Below are 21,542 nucleotides of genomic sequence, written 5' to 3'. Positions count from 1 at the left end.
AGACTTTCTAAGATGTAACTTCTATTATTATTGGACCTTTATAATTTTGAAGAGTGGTTCTAGATCTAAGGTGTATATCATTGATTGAATAGGTTTGGTTGTTGAGTATTATTGGAAGAATATACTTGCTTTTGAGCAGACATGTTATTTAGATTTGGTGTTGGTTGAGAAGGTAACTAAGTTTTTCTTGGGTGGATGGGTATTAGTTACAGGAGGAGGTAGCATTAAAGCTTGTTGTTGAGGTTGTTGCAGGGACTTATACTATTGATTAGGCCACCACTAAGATGACAATTGTTAGTTATTTTGTGGGGCTTTCAATTGATTGGAGTGCAGCTACCAATTTTGATTAGGTTATTGTTAGTTTTTGTTGTGGAGGGGCTTGCCAGCTTGGTTGTTGCCATTGGTTAGGTGGAGCCTATTTCCAAGATTAGTTATTCCACATAGGTTGATACTAAGGAGGCCAAGAAGGATTCTAGTGGTTTGGGTTTTAAAAATTAGGATTCTACCATTAATCATTAAAATTTCCAAAATTTTGGAAAGGGTCTTGAGGCATACCTTGTCTCTGAGCCCATGGTCTCCTTTGAGCAATGTACAATATATCTCCATTATCATCAATTACTTTGAACTCCATTGACATCTATTGTGGCTGAGTCTCTAAACTAGAAACCATCTTACACTTGCAATCCATCTTCTTCTCTTGATAGTGAGAGCAAAACTCAGCTAACATAGCATCGATTTCTTTATGTTTCCTTCTATCTTGCATTATATCCAACTAGGCTTGCAACATTATTAATAATGTCTCAAGCTTGAAATCTAAGAGAAAATTTGAAAGATCCATTTTTTCTACACTGGATCCACCAATCTTGAAGGAATTAGAATGAACTCCTCTTATTTTTCTTTACATTAGCCCTTGAGTAAATTCTTGTAGTATCTTTTGATATCCTACCATGTACTCTATATAATATCTCCTCCATCCGTGAGGTCCATGACTTGCAAACAAGTTTCCTCCATCCTCCTTAAGAAAATATTCTTTTGAGATTACTCATTCAGTTGACATTCAATATTCCTTTGTAAATTATAAAGGAATCTTGAAACATAATCTTCAAGAGTCTCATCTCCCTTCTATTGCATCTTAGATATATCATCTCCTCCCACACTCCCTCTACAATAATCTTTATATTTGGCAAGAAACAAGTTCTTCATTCCATCCCAATATATTGCACCATTAGCTCCTAAACTCATAAACCATCTTAGAGCTACCCCTTTCAAAGTAGAGGGAAATATTGTTAGCCTATGAGCATTAGTTGTATAATCATACCCCCTAGAGAGAATGTCAAATTCAAAGAGAAAGGTTTTTGGGTCTTTAGTAATTAAGCCATAGAACTCAAGAAGTGCAGATGCAAGAATATTTTTTCAAATTATTGTTATTTAGGAGGTTAGATATGGAAGATGGAAATGTAGATCAAGCCATTTTGAGTGGTGATGGTGGGTGTCCTTTTTGATAAATGATAATGGCTAAAGAATTACCCTGATATACAGGGGTAGAAAAAAGGTTATTCAAGCCTAATGATTCATCAGATGATAATGGAGGTTTATATGATAGGCTACAAAAGGATTTCAAATGGTGGCTCTTCTACAATAGCTTGGTCTTCTTCAAGGGGTTGGTCTTCTTCCTTATGGTACACAATTTCTTCTATTTGGAATAGATCATTTTGAGTAAGCAATCTTTTGAGACAGTCTCTTCACCTATGCATGCAAATAAAGTAATACTAATTTTAACTTTAAATGAAACTTTGAACAACTAATTATGCATTCAGACTCCTAAAAATGACCCTTTGAAAAGGTTTAAATTGACACCATCCCCAACAACGACACCAAAAATTCTTAGTAAAATGATTGAAATAGAAAATAAGGTTTGTGCATATGGATTGTACATCCAAAACTGTTCATTAGAACTATTTACTTAATCGACCAGTGGTATAAACTTGAAGTGATGTTTGCAAAGTATATGCTTTAAACCTTGTAAATTGTCATTTCTATCTTATAGAACTAAGAACATAAACACTTAATTTATATGCAAGTATAAGAAACTTTTACCTAAATGGTAGAAATGAAATACAAATAGGATTTTATACTGTTTGCGTTTGTTGCAGGAGCAACTTATTGATTCTATTACAAATGGCTACAAGGACAATAGAGTTCTTACTTAATCCTATCACAATGAAAACTAATTCTACCAACTAGGTTCACTCGCCAAGTGGGCCCCCTTGGGTGAGTGAACAACTACATATGTAAACTTTAAATACTAAAATATAACAGTAACAACTTTTATTGATATCAACTCATAGAATAGTACAAACTAAAAATGATAGTCTATATATGAAAAATGCTATTACAATTAAAAACTCCACTAAACTATCTCGGGTCTAATTCAACAACTTTATCTAAAGAAACTACAAAAACTAACTTCTCGAGATCTAGCTTCAACAACAAGAACTTAGCAATGCAATGAATTACAATATCATGGTACACCTCTTGATGGAATGATTCTTTTAGCAAATACTGGACACAATGACTTCTAAATTTGCGTAGCAGTTTGTAGTTAACCTGACTTGGTCTTCAACAGTTCATAAATATCATGTGGTTGCATATTTTTGCTATTAATTCATTCATATGCTCTCCTTCTCTTGACTTATTCCTATAACATATTAGTATGCATGCAATACTTTACAAGGCATATTCATTCCATTAATTCATGATAGAAATTTAATGCATATATCAATCCTTTCTCACAATACATACTTGTAGGAACCTACCCATTTAAAGTAAGAAAGGAAAAAGGTATGCACAACTATAATTTACACACATATTATCCCATTTCTCTATATAAGTTTTAACCATAGCAGTATATCCAAGAAACTATATAATGTCATGAAACTTATAGAAGAGCAAGGCAGTTATAGTTTTATACAAAGAATTATAGTAAAAAGTCTTTCAACTCAAACATGAAATATTCCATCAAAAACCATAAAAAAAACCATAGACTTATGTCATTTCTTCAGCCCATCACCTTCTAAAGAGTCATATTGTATGATTTTCCTCCATATTTGATCAATTGAACTTTTGACGCAATGATAAGGTTTGAATAATGAAGAATCTTCCTCTATGTTTGTCAATCCTTGAATAACCACAAGTTAGATTTCTTCATATTGTATCATCTAAGTCATGTACCAATTACAACCACTACACCTATATGGTATTCTAAACCTTCGCCATTTGTAGCTAAGTGATCTAATCTCTTTTTTTCCTTGACATAATGACACAAATAATAATCTATCCCTTATTTATTGTCTTTAGGTGCAATAATAGAAAAAACATGGCCTGCATTGATAGAAACATAATATTCTCATTAATACATCAAACAACACCAATAAAAGTAACAAAGTTAAATATTAATTTCACATTGAAATATTTAATACCTAGTTGTACCATATCAGCAAATCGGTCAAAGTCAATTGATGATTCCATTTGTACCATTTTTAGTTCTCATAGGGGATGATAGGTGTCGACTGGAATCAAAACTCTTAAATGTCATTTTTCCACCCATTCAATTGAGTTGCATCCATCCCAATCTTCATTTGCATATGATGGACAATAGCATGTCATTTGTCATATGTGGATACTCCACGAACCTGCATTAGTACTTCTAAAAGAGTGTAGCTCACTTGATCCTACTAGTGTACAATAATTCTCATAAGGTGCAATGTTAGTATTATCTATCAACCAAAAAAATCTATGAACTGTAGACTCACCTTTCTTACCTGGACCCATTGTAGTGTTACACCACTTCATGATATTGTCTATATTTTTTAATGTTACACTGTCTTTGTACTTTAAATTTTCATAAGCTAAGGAACTTTTGATACATGTGCTTGCACCATCATGATCTCCCTTTCCATGACTAGCCTCTGTAAAATTCTACATATACTAAAAAATAGTGCACCTATGCATCCTACTCAACCAATATAACATCTATACATTCTCGAATTGAGATGCACAATTGTCTGACCAAATAATGTGTTGATGATATGATATGTTCATGTTAGCCAAATCTCCATAGAATAGTTGAAAGCAACCTTGTACAAACAATGTAGAATGTGATTGATCATCACCAATGTAAAAATGGTACTCCCTTAATATCTTCATGTCCTCCTTTGTACTTGCAGGTGAATGCATGAATGCTATATGAGAAAATATGGAAACTTGTTGAGAAGTATAATACTCTACTTGCACCTCATTTTGTGGATGTAGTGCATAGTTCTCTACAAAGTCCACAACTGAAACAATGGTATCTAGAGGAAATGTGTCCTTGTACAACTTGAATTGCAAATCCAACCATCATTCCCTATGTGTATGCCTTGCATATATACTTGTAAATAAAATTTTCACAAAAGATCTTCATGAACTCATATATAGGAATGTTTTCAATCACTAAATCACATCTTTTACCCTCTTACCTGTCTTTTAGAGCATATTCCATAGTCTTATATTTTCCAAAATCTACAATTTCTTTTCCAATTGTATGTGTACTATCCATATTTTTGCAAGTCGATAAACGTTGTAAGCCATCATAGTACCATTCAAGCATGACAACCTGTAAAATTGTTGACCATCTCTTGTTTCACATAAGATGGTAGAAATGAGTTCCCTTTAAGACCTAGGTGGTTCCTTTATGTTACAACTCTATGAAACAAACTTAGAATGCAAAAACACACATATATGCCTTAAAACATCAAAATGGTTATAAAATTAAATATTTACCCTACAAGAACAAGTTCTATGTATGTGATTTATCATCACATATAAAGGTTTACACATTTCAAAATATCTAAGTTGACTAATTTTAATTTGAGGATACATACTGATACATTTTGCAAAGAACTGAGTCTGAGTTGAATCCAAAAATTGTTTTGCATATGGATCACAGATTCGACTACCAACCCTTCTTCTTAGAAAATCTCTTTGATTAGGGAAAAAATGTGTATTATTGTTCCAAAAACCTTCAATCAACAATTTCAAAGCTTGGGTAATTCCTTTATCCTTTGGTGGTAGTCTACCACTAAATGTCCATAACTCATTTTTTGTTGGATCTTCCACTCTTTCACACCTTCCAATGGCTCTCATTAGAGTACCTCTACTTATCTTCAATGATTTTCTTGTGTTTCTAATGAGTAGAGCTTTCTTCATTTGAATTCTTACTAATGTTGATGTAATTACATGTCTTGTGATATTACTATCTTTGGTGTGTGACTTACAATCCACTTTGTCATATGCACTCATTAGATTATTTAGAATTTTTTTTTTTCATTTGACTTATCCATCATTCTTAGTCCAAGAATCTTCATGACATGCCTAAAATTAAAATTCCTCATCATTTCAACAAATAATTAATATCTTCCTATCATATTGAGTTCTTCAAAGAATAATCTCCATATTCGAATAACTTTTCTTTGACAAGTGCACTTTAAAATCTTGCCAGACATTGATTGCAAAATATTAGTATCAATATCAATCAAATATCTTAGCTTTCTGTAATAAATTGTTGGAGGTGTTCTAATATCTTCACTGGACTCAATATTATGAGAATCAACATTATTTTGGGTGAATTGTGTACCTTCGAGGTTCAAAGATGGTGTGCCTTGGCAATAAGATGTAAAAGAAGGAATGTCACCTAGTTGGCATGTTGATGTTGTGCCTTCAACATGACACAACAAATTGTGTACACCGTTGAATGTAGAACAAGTTTTCTATTCAACATGAGATGATGTTGTGGCTCCAATATTGAAAGATGGTGTACCTTCAAAATTCAATTGTCTAGTTGAGCATAAGATTCACATTCTATCTCTTTGTCTTTCTAATTCTAAATCTTTGTTTCTTCTTCTTATTTCTTCCTAAGATAAATTGTCCTTACTGGCTTGTAATTTTCTTTGTTCATGTAATCCTCTAATTTTATCCCTTTTATTTTTCAATTCTCTCTCCTTCTCTTTAGCTGTTTGAATTTTTGGTTTCTTCCTTGGCATGATGGTGAATTCTACATGACAAATAGTTGAAATATACAAATTACAATGATTTCTAAATATTTGAAATCATTCAAACATGAAAATTACAATAATTTTTATAAAAAATATATTAAAACTTGTCAAATAAAAACAAAATTGATCTTTATAATTACATTGAACATTTAAAATATTAGGCACTAACCTCAAATATATTGGAATGTTGATTGACAATTGAGATAGTCAAGGTAAATGATTAATTTTGGTATTTTTGTGACTGAACCAACATGATGAAAAGTGTGTTTCTATCAAAAATGCAACAGAAAATAGAGCAAAATGCCTTTTACCATTTTGTATGTTTTCATATAGTAGAATCGCACTATAGTGTGATCACACTATATGAATGCAAATTTCTTTCCCTTCTTGTCTATGTCTCATACTCTCTCTCCACCTTGTCCCTTATCCTCTCTCTCTCTCTCTCTCTCTCTCTCTCTCTCTCTCTCTCTCTCTCTCTCTCTCTCTCTCTCTCTCTCTCTCTCTCTCTCTCTCTCTCTCTCTCTCTCTTCCTATCACATACCTATTCAACTCATTACAACAAGTCTTAGAACCAATTATGGCACATTAAGACTCCTCTAAGCATGTTAAACACTCTAGGACAATATTTTGGTACCTTATGCATCCTTATGGCATGTGTTGTATCCTAAGAGGTCATTATAGAAAATTATAACCCATCCACCTCAATTGACTTAGGATGTATAATAAGGGGAAATAATATGTCCTTGATTATAAAGGGGACCCATTACATGACAATATATGAACTCATAGGGGTCCTACGACTCTTAGGAACATATGTTGTCGTAGAATGGGTCAAAATTATAACTCATTCCATGACAATGTATGAACTCTTAGGGCTCGTAGGACCCCTAGGGACATATGTTGTCATGAAATGGGCAAAAGGGGCTAGGATCCCTAGGGACATATGTTATTATAGAATGGTTTAAAATGGGTCATAGGGTACCTTATGACCCCTTTCAACCCATTTCATGACAACATATGAACTCCTAGGGGTCCTACGACTGCTACAGACATATATTACCATATAATGGGTCAAAATGGATCATAGGGTATCCTATGACCCCTTTCAACCAATCAAAATATATATAATATATCCTTGTGTATAAATAGGATGTACACTAAGGGGAAATAATATGTCCTTGAGTATAAAGGAGTTATAGGGTACCTATGACCCCTATCGACCTATTTGATGACAACATATGAACTAATGTGGATCTTATGACTCCTAAGGATATATATTGTCATAGAATGGGTCAAAATGGTTCATAGGGTACCCTATTAACCCTTTCAACTCATTCCATGACAAAGTATAGATGTTTGGTGCTTGTAGGACCCTTAGGGGCATATGTTGTTGTGAAATGGGTGAAAGGGGTCATATGGTATCGTATGACCTCTTTCAAATGATTAGAATATATATTTATGTCCCTGGGGGTCCTAGGACCTCTAGGTACATATATTATAATAGCATAGGTTGAAATGGGTCATATGGTATCATATGACCCCTTTCAAATAATTAGAATATATAATATGTCCTTAGGAGTCCTAGGACCCCTAAGTATATATGTTATCATACAATAGGTCAAAAGAGGTCATAGGGTATCCTATGACCCCTTTTGACACATTTCATGACAACATATGAACTCCTAGGGGTCCTAGATCCCTAGGGACATGTTATCATAGAATGGGTCGAAAGGGGTCATATGGTACCCTTTGACCCCTTTCAACCCATTATATAACAATATATGAAGTCTTAGGAATCCTATGACCTCTAGGTACATATGTTCTCGTATAATGGGTCAAAATGGGACATAGGGTATCCTATGACCCCTTTCAACTGATTAGAATATATATATATATATATATATATATATATATATATATATATATATATATATATATATATATATATATATATATATATATATATATATATATATATATATATATATATATATATATATATATATATATATATGTCAATGTAGTTCCTAGGTCCCCTTGGGACATATATTATTATGGAATGGGTCATATGACCCCTTTCAAGCCATTTTATCACAATATATGAGCTCTTAGGGGTCCTGTGATAGCTAAAGACATATATTATCATATAATGGGTTAAAATGGGTCATAGGGTATCCTATGACCCCTTTTGACTGATCAATCTATATATGATTTGTCCTTAGGGGTCCTAGGTCCCCTAGGGACATATGTTATCATATAATGGGTAGAAATGGATCATAGGGTACCCTATGACCCCTTTCGACCCATTTCATGACAACATATGAATGCCTAGGGGTCCTATGATCCCTAGGAACATATGTTATCATCAAATGTGTTTAAAGGGGTCATAGGATACTGTATGACCCTTTTTGATCCCATTTGTGACAATATATGAACTTTTGGGTGTCCTATGACTGTTAGGGACATATGTTATCGTATAATGGGTCAAAATGAGTTATAGAGTATCCTATGACCCCTTTCAACCCATTAGAATATATATAATACATCCTTAGGGTTCCTAGGTCCCCTAGGGACATGTGTTATCATAAAATGAGTTGAAAGGAATCATAGGGTATCCTATGACCCCTTTCAACCCATTCTATAATAACATTTGAACTCTTAGGGGTCCTATGACCCCTAGGGACATATGTTATCATAGAATTTGTTAAAATGGGAATAATTAGAACATATAGAATATATCCTTAGGCATCCTAGGGACATATGTTATCATAGAATGAATCATAAGGGGTCATAACTGGTACGATGATCCATTACGATCTATTAAGACCCCTTAATATGCATTATGACTAATTATAACTTATTAATTGCACCTTAGACCACCTCAATGGACTTATGACATACACTAAGGGGTTCCAATATGTCTTAATGAGTCCTAGTGTTATCTAAGTGATCCTATGACACCTTATAGTCCATTAGGACCCCTTACAATCTATTTAGACATATAAGAATCAATTGCAACCCCTTGAAAAACATAAACCATCAAAAGGAACTATATTTAAATAATGTGATCGCACTATTGAGCGATCACAATTTTGAAATGCATTGGATTTCACCAAATCTAAGACTTGGATTTGCGTTGGAGATCCAACCCAAAGGTTTGGTGGTCTCAAACATGCCTGAGATGTGTTAATCAATAAGCATGCCAAAGATGCTTTATTTTTCTTTTGTGCACCCCATCAATATTCATTGTGCTTAGATATTGATTAAATAAGGTCATGTGATATTGTATATCTCTTTCTTATCTATTTAACCATATGATTTATTTTGAATTTATCCTTTTCAAAGCCTTTCAACTATGATTTCTTTTGAATATATGTCCATTTTCTCTATAATACCAATGTATAGTATTTTGGGGTTAGATTTTAGGCCGTTGACTAGATTTTGCAACTAGTTAGTTTTTTTTTGAAAACTAGACTCCATTCTACACACTTGAAAAAAAAAATTGATTGATTTTTAAGGGGTGCATAGAGAGATTCAACATCTTTGAGATGTGCCCACTTACAAAATTTGTAAAAAAAATTATGTTACAAAATTACACGAAAAATATAGGATAAACTACATGGTGTTAGATAGCTATACACTATAGTGATTAAATAATTTTTAAAAAAGTTAGAATTTAATGGGGGACACACTTGTCACTTTGTTATATTTCTACAAAAAGTCAGTACCACTTTTTGTGGCCCCCTTTTTTAAGGAGCTTAAACTCCACTGATTTTTTTTATAAAAAATAGGAGTTGAGAAATTAGATTCAGAGGACTGTGACTTAAATTCTTTTGTTGTATTTTTAAAAATTGAGTGTAACTATCTTCAAATGCTCATCAAAGTGCAAAAATTGTTGATTTCAGATTTTATTTTATTTTAAAAAGTGGCATCTTAGACCCCCCTTTTGGTACCACAACTTGGTGCATATACCCTATAACATTAAGTATTTTATGGAAGTCATTTAGTTTAATATTACTTTATATCAAATATACTTTATCATGGTGTTCATCACATTGATTAAATTTATTTAATTTTCTATTACATTTGTAACTTCTCTAATTACTAGATTCCATTAAATCAAATATTATCAACACAACATGCTCGTATTAGGGACATCAGACTATATATTTTTGCGATGAGGGAAAGGGCTTCAATTTGGAGACAATGATGATAGAAGGGGGGATGTAACATACTATACATATAGTACTTGAAATTTTAGTTCTAAAAAAATGTATAATAGTATAATATATAATAATGTTAAATGCATGAACATTGCAAACTTGCAACATACCCATTACAGACTATAGTATACTTAAACAACAAAGTTTGTGAATATTGAATATCCATAGATACTGATTACTATTAAGAAATCAAATTATCAACAAATTTAGAAGATTTTAGTTTCTATTATATTGAAAAAATATCAGAAAGATTATTACAATTAGTAGCATAATGTCTAAACAGGTTCAAAATGTCAAGTGTAGAAGGGAGACCTCTAATCATCAAGGAAAATCCTCATCACTGGAACTACTAGACTCCTCCCAGTCAACATCTACCAAAGGAACACTAACCAACCGTAAATCGCTAACTATTACAATTTCATCCCAATTAGGGATGGGAGATGTATAGATGTCCCTAGGACAATCAAGGGATGTCTAGGCTTCTCTTGGAAGTTCTAGAGATGTTTGTAAGTCCCCATGTCTTGATGACAATTTGGTGGTGACAAGGACATGTTGAGGAGATGGGAGGACGCCTAGTCCCTATCTCGGTGTTGTTCTTGACCTAGGGATATTAAGGGACCAAACAATGGGTCTTAACTTGCTTATTTTAGGAAAAAAATTGTCATTTTAAGACCTGTTTTTTTGTCCCCCCATGAGAAATCCTAAAAGAGCTCCATAATAAATGTAGGAGATTAAAATTATCCCACTCCCCTATAAAAATAAAATGTAAAAAAAGTTGACTTTGCTAAGGAAATAGGTATAAGAGAAATGATGTATGCACAAATTAATTTGATGGAGTGAAATGAAACTTCAATTATTAATTCTTGCATATAACAATAAAATATACATACAATAATACAATCATCTAAATCAGATATAAGATGTGCAAGTTCTAAATCGACAAGGAAGAAAGGATGTAATCATGTATCTCTTTCAAAAATGATAAATTAAATGGTGTGTGTGAAATATTTGATTAAGGAGTATATTATATGATATTACGACATCTATGCCTTTATATAGTAGGGGGATTTTGTCCGTCACTTGGACCAAATGCACCTTGAAGTTTGAATCTTGGCTCTTCTTACCATCATCCTCACCAATTGTATTAATAGAATGACTCTTCTTTTCTTTAAAAATTCTATTTTTCTTGACCTATTAGTGCATTAAACATTAGGTGATATTGATGAATGTATATAAAATATAAATCATCAAGATTATTAAATAAAAATAATAATAATACGAAACAACTTTCAATAGTTCATATGAACCCCCGGCCCCAAATTATCCCCCTTAGGATCACGGGGCCCAGTGCCCCTATCCCACAACCTTCACCTAGTGGGTCCCCTGTGAAGCCCACCCCCATGGGGAAAAGAGGGAGACAGGATAAAGGGAAAGAGAGGGAGGTTGAGGAGTCAAAGGAGGAGGGGAGAGGGGGTAGGAGTAGGTCGAGGAGGTTAGCAAAATCTAATGTTAAGAGGAAATTGAAAGTGAGGGCATCACAAGAGGAGGAGACGGATTCAGAGGATTCGAGACACCGCAAATGGAGGATGAAAGAATAGGTGGCAAATTTTGGGGTATGAGGAATGGAGGAGGAGGAAGATGAGATTTTAAACTCCTCCTGATTGGTTTCGGGTGAAGGAATAAAAGAGAATAAGGATGTGTCGCATGTTTTGGCAATCCTTGATTTGGGGTGTGTGGACCTAATGAGGGATCAGTTCCCTGAAATGGTGGATAGGGTGCCCTAACCCATAATGATCTCCTCCCCTGTCAAGGCTTTTTCGAAAGATGTTACTAACCCCCTAATTATGTAGGAAGCTTCTAAGACACAAACTGATGACTGTCGTGGCGAGATGTAGAAGGCTAGTAGTGAGGTGTGGGAGAGAATCCAGGCACTGGAAGAGAGAATGCGCCTACTCACTAAGTTCATGGTTAAAATGACACATGTGGCTACCACCACGCTGAACTTACTCAAGGACACAAAGGGAGACCTGCCTAAGGAGGATTCAAAGATGTTGTTTGAATTCCTCGCGGAAGACTGGGCTAACATCCTCCTAGGGAGGAAGGAGGCCAAGAAATTTTAAGGGTTCCTTCGTTTTATTTTTATGTTGTTTATCTACTAGTTGTCAGACTTGAATGGTTGTGGGGCTAATGAGCCTTTGATTATATTTTACTATAGTTTATTTAGTTTTAAAATAGGCAATATGTTTAAGCTTGCTGATACTTTATTAATTATGGCTCTGAACCTTGTTTTTGTCTTACTTAGTGGTAGGGGTGGGTTTTGTTTAATGGTAATCTGTTAGTAGTTGACTAGTTTGTCTGTTATGGGCCAGCCCCCTAGTTTTGGCTGCTTTTAATTCAAAATCATTTGATCAAAACGAATATTATATGATATTCTGACATTTATGTCTTTATATAAAAGACAAAACTTTATGCATCACTTGACCCAAACATACTTTTGAAGTTTGAATCTTGATGAATGGTATTATCTCTTACCACCATCATTCTTACCAATTGCTTTCAACCGATAACTCTTCCTTTCTTTGAAACTTCTATATTTCTTTAAGTATTAGTCCATTTAACATTAGGTGATATTGATGAATGTATTTAAAATTGAAATCCTCAAGACTATTACTTAAATAATAATAAACAACTTTTAACTGTTCGATAGCCGGCAGATTACCTACTGTACGACCTCTACCTATCGTTCACGGGGTGACATCGTTCACGAGGTTTGGAACCATCCTTGTGCTTTGACGAATGTAAACTCTACCTGTTTCCATCATTATTTGTCCTCGTTGAACTGTCAACAACTGCAGCCCCCACATAAGGAACCAGAAAGTTCCATTAACAATACAAAAGACAATCATGAACCGAATTGAAACTAGAAAAAATAATCGAAGTCCCTACCACGGCACGGCATTGAATACTCCCGACCATTGCTTTCCCAAGTTTTGTTATGGCGTAGAAAGTTCTTTGGCGTGGGAGAACAGCTGTGCAATTCTGACCATTTGACGTGGCTGGACATTGACAGAGATTATATTTCAATGCTCTACATACTCTCAACTTAACGTGCACTGCAAAACTACGGGTGGCCCGATGTTCCAATAGACAAGTGGAACCAACTTCTCTTCTCATCTTCTCGAGTTTTCACTTGCGTGTGAGACGTACACACGCTCAATTCTGATCATTTCATGTCACTGGACATTCATATAGATTATATTTGTATTTAAATACTCATATAGATTAGATTATTTCATGACTAGATATTCCTCAACGCCTAAAAAGTTTGTTGGCATAGTGATGTCACACACAATTATTAGAAAAATGTCATTTTTGCTTATATGTCACGGTGTCAGGATTTTTCTTTGCAGAACCAGATTAGTTGTGCTAATGAATATTTAGTAGCTCATTATATAAAAGCTGTATTTTTTTTCCCCCGACCATCATAATCCTTCTAAACTGCGCCAATATGATGTCTCTTAAGAGTATTCAGAATAAATAACTACCAAACTTTGATAGGAATGTTTTTGGAATCCATGATACGAGTCAAATTCATTTTAAAAAAAATACAATTTATGTAGTTATTATAACGTCTAAAAGAAGCCCAAAATATTCGTCCTGCCTTAGAAATAATGTAGTTGAATAGTTTAGAGCATAATAAAATGACTTTGAAAATAAGTTTTGTTTTGTGAGAACTTCTGAAAAGAGTAGACCGTGACATTGCCAGTAAGTCAAGAACTGCAACCAAGTATACCACATTCAGTCTCTTTCTGAAATGTGAAAATAAAAATTGAAAATAAAATAATGGTGATATTTTTAATTAAGATTTAGTTATTTAGTGGTTGTGTCAAAATTCACTGTTTCATATTTCATAAGTAGTGGTTTATAAGAACTCATCTTTCAGTGAGAATGGAACATTTCGCAATATTCATTGAATCTAGGTGATGGATATTGTAAAGTATTGGGTCTTTTTTAGGTGGTTGTCTCTTCCAATATTGTCCACTTAGCTTGTTATCCTGTTTGCAAAACCTTCGGCAAATGTTATGGCTTATGAACCATTCATTATAGAGACCCTTTAATTCACCAATTGATAAGTAAAAGACATTTTCTACACAAATCAAATTGTGATGTTGCTATGGAATTCAATTTTATAGTTTTTGAGTCAAACTCATCTACCCATATTTCATGAGTGGTAGTTCACAAGAACCCATCTCTCATAAGAATAAATGGAACGCCTACCATTCATTGCATTTAGCTGATGCTCACAAGGGTGAGGCATTGCACTTTTTTTCCAAAGGTCGTCTTTCCTACTTAGTTTGCTATCTCATTTGCAAAACTTTCAGCGAGTCTTGTACCTTATGAACCATTCATAGTTTATAAATTGATAAATAAAAGATATTTTCCACAACTATCAAAGTCATCCATCCAATCTTATGAGTGGGAGTGGTAGTTTGCAAGAATCAATCTCCCATAAAAAGGAATGAAACAGCATACCAATTTTGAATAAGCGATGGTAAAATAAAAGAAGAAGAAAAACTCGCCGGAATAATACTTGGTTCCATCTAATAATATTCTCGCACATCTTATTTGTCCACTTTAGTCGAAGTGCAAGGAAAGCACATCACATCATTTTAGTTGGTGGCTAATAAAATAATGTTTCGAATCACTAAAGCATGTGGGAACGGAAACAAATACAAAGCTGTATTAAATGAGTCTCAATAATTCGCTTATAAAATTAGTGCACAAACTAAAACTAAACTGTGTTATTGTTGAACACGGAGTTCCTATTATGCACAAGAATAATAAAACAAAATATTACAGATAAACAAAAAAAAAATACAACACATGCAACAATCTTGAATTCCCAAGTATGATGTACTTCTTTAATAAAAGCCGCATATTTTAATGTGAACACCGCTCAACTCTTTTGTTCCATCTGTTTGTACCAAGAATCTCTTACAAAAAGCTCTGCAGGATTACCCAACTCATAGACCAATTCTTTCTTGTTATAACCTGCAGCGCGCTTCCCAAAGGAAGGAAAAGCATTCATTATAATGGATATGCTTTTGTTCTTGTACATCCTTGTGTTTACATCCACTGTATTATGTCCAACGGTACATGCCAGTTATAGAGAAACCATTCGTGGCGTGACAGGCCTTACAGATTCAAAATGTAATTTGTTTTCTGGGAAGTGGGTTCATGATCCCATGTATCCACTCTATAATTCTGCAGATTGTCCGTATATTACCAATGAAGTTAACTGCAGAGGCAATGGCAGACCAGATTCCGACTATGAGAAGTGGAAATGGCAGCCAAATGCTTGTACCGTTGCCAGGTTAGTTTTCACATTATTCTTTTACTCACATCCCCTGTTATTGAATGATAAATGATTTGTAGTTTCTATTTAGGCTTCTTTTTAAACGGTGAATATTTTGAGTAACACATCAATTTGAATATAGCTACCCAGATCAATTGTAGAGGCTTATATTTCCGGCCTAGTCCCCTGTTCTGATCTATCATGGGTAACTTGATCTCCCGGAATATTCTATTGAATCAGAAGTAAAAGGGATATGCCCCCAATTGGGTAGTTATCTATTAAATAGATAACCAAAACTTCAAGATCAAACCGTTTTCTTGTGATTGGAAACAATTCGTCTTTATAACATTGATCTACATATCTATTGTCCCCATCGTCCATGGTCTCGGTTGGATTCATAGATCATGAAGTGAGTAAACCCAAAATAGTAGAAATGTAGGGAGATATGTTTTTGACTAAGATTACTGTGGGGAGTTTCCCAATTTTGAAAAGTTGAGTAATGTTAAAAGAGTATCTAAGAGTAATAATTGTCAATTCATGTATCAGATTCAATAGCAAGAATATGCTAGAGAAGCTGAGAGGAAAGAGATTGATGTTTGTTGGGGACTGCATAAGCAGAGGTCAGTTCGAGTCGATGGTCTGCCTTCTTCAGGGAGGAATTCCAAGCAATAAGAAAGTTTTCACAAGGGGGACTCCTCTAACAACATTCAAAGCACTGGTATATATGTTCACTTAGACTTTATTTATCTCTTTGATTGGCAGGGCAATTCTGTTTGTTCAAACATTTGAGTGCTGGTGCTTGTTTGCTTTCTTGCAGGATTACGATGCAACCCTTCAATTCTTTTGGGCTCCATTTTTGGTAGAGCTGGAGACCAATAAACAGGGGAAAACAATTCTGCACGTAGATTCTATAGAAAACTATGGAATGTATTGGAAGGGGGCTGACATCCTGGTTTTTGAGTCATCTCACTGGTGGGAACATAGTGGTGGCAGCACCGGAGGAACGTAAGATCTAATTTCTCAATGAATCAATCCTACTTCTCAAGTTGGGATACAAAAACTAAGAGAGTAATTGTGTGTATGAACAGATGGGACATGATCATGGAAGACGGAAAGACGTATTACAATCTAGATCACATGGTTGCTTACAGGAAGGCGCTTACTACTTGGGCCAATTGGGCAAACTCACAATTAGATTTTCGAAAAACAAAGCTATTTTTCAGAACCATGTCTCCTCACCATTCTAAGTATATTACATTAAGAATTGGACTTGATTCCTAGACTAATTCTTTTCTTTAATGTGTGATATTTTATTGTTATCTCTAATGTAAAATCTATTTTCCCATTTTGTATGATGATTAAACAGCTGCTTGAAGGAGACAGAGCCTTCGTTGAGCACATCTTCCAAAGGCCCCACATTGCCACCTCAGGTGGGAATCCTAAAACAAGTTCTAAGCAGCACAAATTTTCCGGTTGGATTGCTGGATATATTTGGCATGTCGGAGCTGCGCAAGGATGCACATCCTTCAAATTATGATGCACCTCATGGAAGCGGTAATGGAGACTGTAGCCATTGGTGTTTGCCAGGAGTTGCTGATACATGGAACGAACTTTTGTATTCTTTTGTGGGTTAAGGGAACCGCGAAGGCTGGACTTTCATGGTAAAAAATGAAAGTTTGTTGTAATTTGGTCATCTGACTGCTTTTCAGTTCATCTGACTGTTTTTCAGTTGACAAAATATAAATTATTATTATAACAACTAGAGTCAACTGAAAATATCAAATTTGTTTTTTTATGAAAAGGTAAGAGTTTTGTAAGAGTTTATTTAGTAGATAGGACACATTCGATGTTGAATGAGATGTAAACTCAATATCATTTAGGTGTCTATGACGTGAATTTTGTCATTGAATCAAGTATTTTGTAACATTATGCACAAGTTGTAATGGAAAAATATCAGGTTTATTAGAAGACACTCTAAATTACTTAGGGTAAACTAATTAGTGTAAATTCTTCTGTTGATCTTATTTTGTAAATTATCTTGTTGCATTGTTATATTATTCTAATAGATATGATAGATAGATTTACTTACATTGTGAGGGGTAATCCTACAATGATAAAAAATGGAGGTATATTGTTATGATATAGTGTAAATCCTTTATGGTAATTAAATATCGTGTAAATTCTTATTATAATATATGCATAATTATTTTCTTTTGGTTATAGAAATTATCATTTGACATTGACATATTATTATAATAAATATAATGGATAAACTTAATTACTTAATTCATTTGGATGCAAAGTTGCAAAAGTAAGTTCAAATGTATTAATTGTTTCAACTTGAAATATAGAAGTAGAGATGCTCCTAATGGGTCGAAAACATTTATGATAGAAAAGTCTTTTGGTGGCATGGTTATGTGGCAATAGGATTTATTTATACTTAGGTTTATGATAAGGTGTGTATAAAATAATAAAGAATGGGAGTTTTCTAAGAGATTTCCTCATTAATCTGCATGCCACAAGATATTCTTATTTCTTTGTAATTATCTCTCATCTAGATTATTTTCTCTTTATTTATGGATTTGTGCTAGATATATCTATCAAAAACTTAAAGAATATATAAAGAAAATTTATGATGGTGATTAGTCCTAAAACTTACAAAATAAACATAAAATTTAAATTAGTTTTTTGATTGACATTGCTAAATAATGAATAACATGTATAATAATTGTCACGTTGCACTTCTTCTTTTTTGTCATTAAAAGTCTATTCACTAAATAAGTTATTACATGTTTATTCATTTGTCTAATCTATTACAACCATAGAACCATATATGTTCGACAACTATCCATATGGGAGGAGCACTCAATTTTTTTGAGATGCATATCTACCCAAATATGGTAGGAATCTAGCTATAGAGTTAGACTCATTTGGACATCATTAGGACTATTCAAGTCCTTGATTAATACTTTTTACAAGTGCATCAAAGTCATTGTATTTAGGAGTATATAATATAAAATAAAATCTTAAAAATTATTATGAAATTTACATAAAGCCTTGAAGAGTTAAGAAAATCCACCCACAAGATATTTCTATGATAAAGAGAATCCAAGCTACGTTAATATATATGTCAATATTATCGTCTCTTAATGATATGATTCAAACACTATAAATCTCATCCCCAAACACTTATATGTAGAGAACATTCATCATTCTCTAGAATATCTAGATAGATCATTTTAAAATAGGTCTAAGCATGTAATATATGTAGTTTTCTTGTATAATCTAAGTTTGATCTATGAATTGTTTATGTGGGTACACAATCCTTTCTAAGACCATGTTTCTTTAGATAGATACTTCCCAACTATTATTTTTAAAGAAAATAAATTAAAATTCAAAATTCATTCTGCCATCACTTACCTACTATTTTTTACCAAATGTCTAAATTCCTAATGAAACAAAAATAAAATTACCCAAAATGTATACTCACAGTTTATATAATAATTTTAGAAAATAATTATATATGTTTAGACTTTTAAAATTAAAATTATATGAAAGTTTAATGAAGTTATATGATGATTTTCCTAGTTCAATTTATAAGTTTTATTGGGATAAAGGTGTCTCAATAGTTGACAGTCCTAGTTGGATATGTGAAAATTTCCATGCCATCTTCACTTTTCAACAAATTAAATGTTAGCATTAGCAACTACACATTCATAGGAGCACAGGTGGGAGTAGGAAAAGAAGTGGTGTTTTGAAATCTAAGGTCAAATGTAGTTAAATGGAGTTTTAAGGGAGACATCTAAGGCTACAAAAGGCGACTGTGATGTAAACAAAGAGGATGGAGATAAGATTGATAGCTAGGTTTGGTCTAGCCATAGATTTTTGGTCAGTTGGAAATTTTTTTAGCCATTTTCTATTATTAAATGCTTGTGATCATGGGGAGATAAGGTATTGATGTTTGGGAGCATTTTCTTGAGTTGTGCATTCTTTTTTGGCCATTTTTTAATAGTTGGTCACTATTGTTGAAAACTTTGAGGTTGTTAGAGTTCCAATGTAGTTGTCTAGTCTTTTGTGGCTTGGGATAACATTCATTAGTTATGGTGAATGGGGTTCCAAGCTCCATGACTTTGTGGTGGCTTGTAGCCACCCCAGAAAGGGATTATTCTTCTCATCATCTAGCTAGAGCTACAATGGCTCCCCCCTCTACATGGTGGAGTTTTGTGGTTGTTTGGATTTGTTTAGGGATTTGTGGTTTCTTGGTACCTTGGTTTTTCCCCTCTTTGTTTGATGGTTTATAGTCTCTCTCCTCTTCATTAGATAGTTTGTGTTTGTAGGCTTCAAAGTTTCATGTTTGATGTTAGAGACTTGTGTGTCGTTTTGGTTTTCATCTCTCTTGTAGACAAGATCTTTAGTGGCATGGACTCTCCATTGCTGTGATTTTCTATGATTCCCCCTCTGTGGGTTTGGTGGGTTTTTCTTTGTTTTGATTTTTTTCTAGTTCTAAGCATATGGTTTCCCTATTTTATTTGATGAGAAGATGTTTCTTTCTATGGTAGCTCCCTTTGTGTGGCAATCACTATGTTTTTTCAAGGGGCTATCATGCCTAAAGGTTAGGCAAATGCTACAAGTTTTAAAGGGCCCAATTTGGCCTTACGTGGTTTTTGGTGAAGTGTTTGCTTTGGGGCTTGGTATGCCAAGCTACTTCAAGCTTAATGCTTTCCTATTTTTGTGTCCTCGTGGTCTCATTTTCCTGATTCTTAGTGATCTCTCTACTATAGTCCTTTAGAGGTGGAGTGTCCCCTTATTAAGGTGAGGATTTTTGTAAATTATCATATTGGCATTGAAATGAGAATAGCATACATCTAAAGGGTGTTGACTGTGCTCTAGACAGGATGCACCAAGAATTTTGATTTTTTCTTCAAATCTCCAAAAACACAATGATTTTTTTTTCCTCAAATTTTTTGTACAGATCATGAAGAACAAATGCTGAAAATTTCAAAAAAATCTATTCTATCTTGGTGGAAGGTACATTTTGTCTAGAAGATTCCGTGTCCCATCAAAAGGGTGGTGTGTTATTGTGGGGAAAAGTGCGAGATCTATTTTGGTGGGAGAGTGATGAAAGGCCTACGCATGATCTGTATTGCGTTGAGGGCATGTTCCGTTCTGAGCCAATTAAATTGGCCTTTTACAAAACACACCCTGCAGATATTTCCTCTCACACCTTTTGCAAACGGAAACTTCTTGAACATATAACATCAAATATTATACTACATAGCAGCTACATGTTACTGTACAACGGTTGTCGCCACAGAGTATCGAGGATACTGTTATATTTTCTCATTGTAGAAGCTTCCAAGTTTCAAATAAAGATAATAGATATTTGAGAATTGAGGGATCCGTGGCGCACTGGTAGCGCGTCTGACTCCAGATCAGAAGGTTGCGTGTTCGATTCACGTCGGGTTCAATCCCGAACGCTTTTAACTTTGCCTAATTTTGCGAAGACTAGCTTTCGAGGGGCACTTTGGATGGCAAAGTAAATGTAGTGTATGTTGTAGGTCCTTTTCATCCCACATTAGGAGGCATTGAAGTGAAATACTTTATGTTCATATAATTCTAATGCTCATATAAACCTTTTCTTGTGGGGTCAGGTTTGGGGGAAAGTACTTGAGCACTAACTGCCATTTGCCAATAAATGAACTTACCGACTGTACTTGTGAATAATCCACATTTGTATGAGCCCTTTATGTCATTACCTTTCCCGTTTTAAAAGTAACAATAATGCTTTCATTGATCAATGGAGAAAAAGCCCTTTATGTCATTACTCGTTTTAAAGGTAACAATAATGCTTTCATTGATTAATGGAAAAAA

General features: G+C 33.9%; 1 protein-coding gene and 1 non-coding gene across 2 annotated transcripts; both read left to right on the top strand.

The window, feature by feature from the left end:
- The first annotated feature begins 15,341 nt into the window (after positions 1-15,341).
- LOC149552705 (protein trichome birefringence-like 36) lies at positions 15,342-17,639 on the top strand. Its single transcript, XM_089788262.1, has 5 exons — positions 15,342-15,689; positions 16,218-16,389; positions 16,489-16,676; positions 16,760-16,918; positions 17,038-17,639. The coding sequence occupies exons 1-5, from the start codon at positions 15,409-15,411 to the stop codon at positions 17,303-17,305; spliced, it is 1,068 nt and encodes a 355-aa protein (XP_089644388.1). The 5' UTR covers positions 15,342-15,408; the 3' UTR covers positions 17,306-17,639.
- A 3,427-nt stretch (positions 17,640-21,066) lies between these two features.
- TRNAW-CCA (transfer RNA tryptophan (anticodon CCA)) lies at positions 21,067-21,138 on the top strand. The gene has a single exon. It is a non-coding gene; the product is annotated as a tRNA-Trp (tRNA).
- The last annotated feature ends 404 nt before the right edge of the window (positions 21,139-21,542 follow it).

This window comes from Cupressus sempervirens, chromosome 6 (assembly GCF_028749045.1).
Source record: "Cupressus sempervirens isolate cs-2001-9-10 chromosome 6, ASM2874904v1, whole genome shotgun sequence".
Classification (NCBI taxonomy): Eukaryota; Viridiplantae; Streptophyta; class Pinopsida; order Cupressales; family Cupressaceae; genus Cupressus; species Cupressus sempervirens.
The sequence above is the reverse complement of the archived record's forward strand: the minus strand, read 5'-3'. Positions and strand labels throughout refer to the sequence as shown.

What these genes read in the sequence shown, in the direction of transcription:
- LOC149552705 (XM_089788262.1), top strand. Translation starts at nt 15,409, where the DNA reads ATGGATATGCTTTTGTTCTTGTACATCCTTGTGTTTACATCCACTGTA. An exon ending in AATGCTTGTACCGTTGCCAG is followed by an intron (nt 15,690 to 16,217) that starts GTTAGTTTTCAC and finishes TTCATGTATCAG; the next exon opens with ATTCAATAGCAAGAATATGC. An exon ending in ATGTCTCCTCACCATTCTAA is followed by an intron (nt 16,919 to 17,037) that starts GTATATTACATT and finishes ATGATTAAACAG; the next exon opens with CTGCTTGAAGGAGACAGAGC.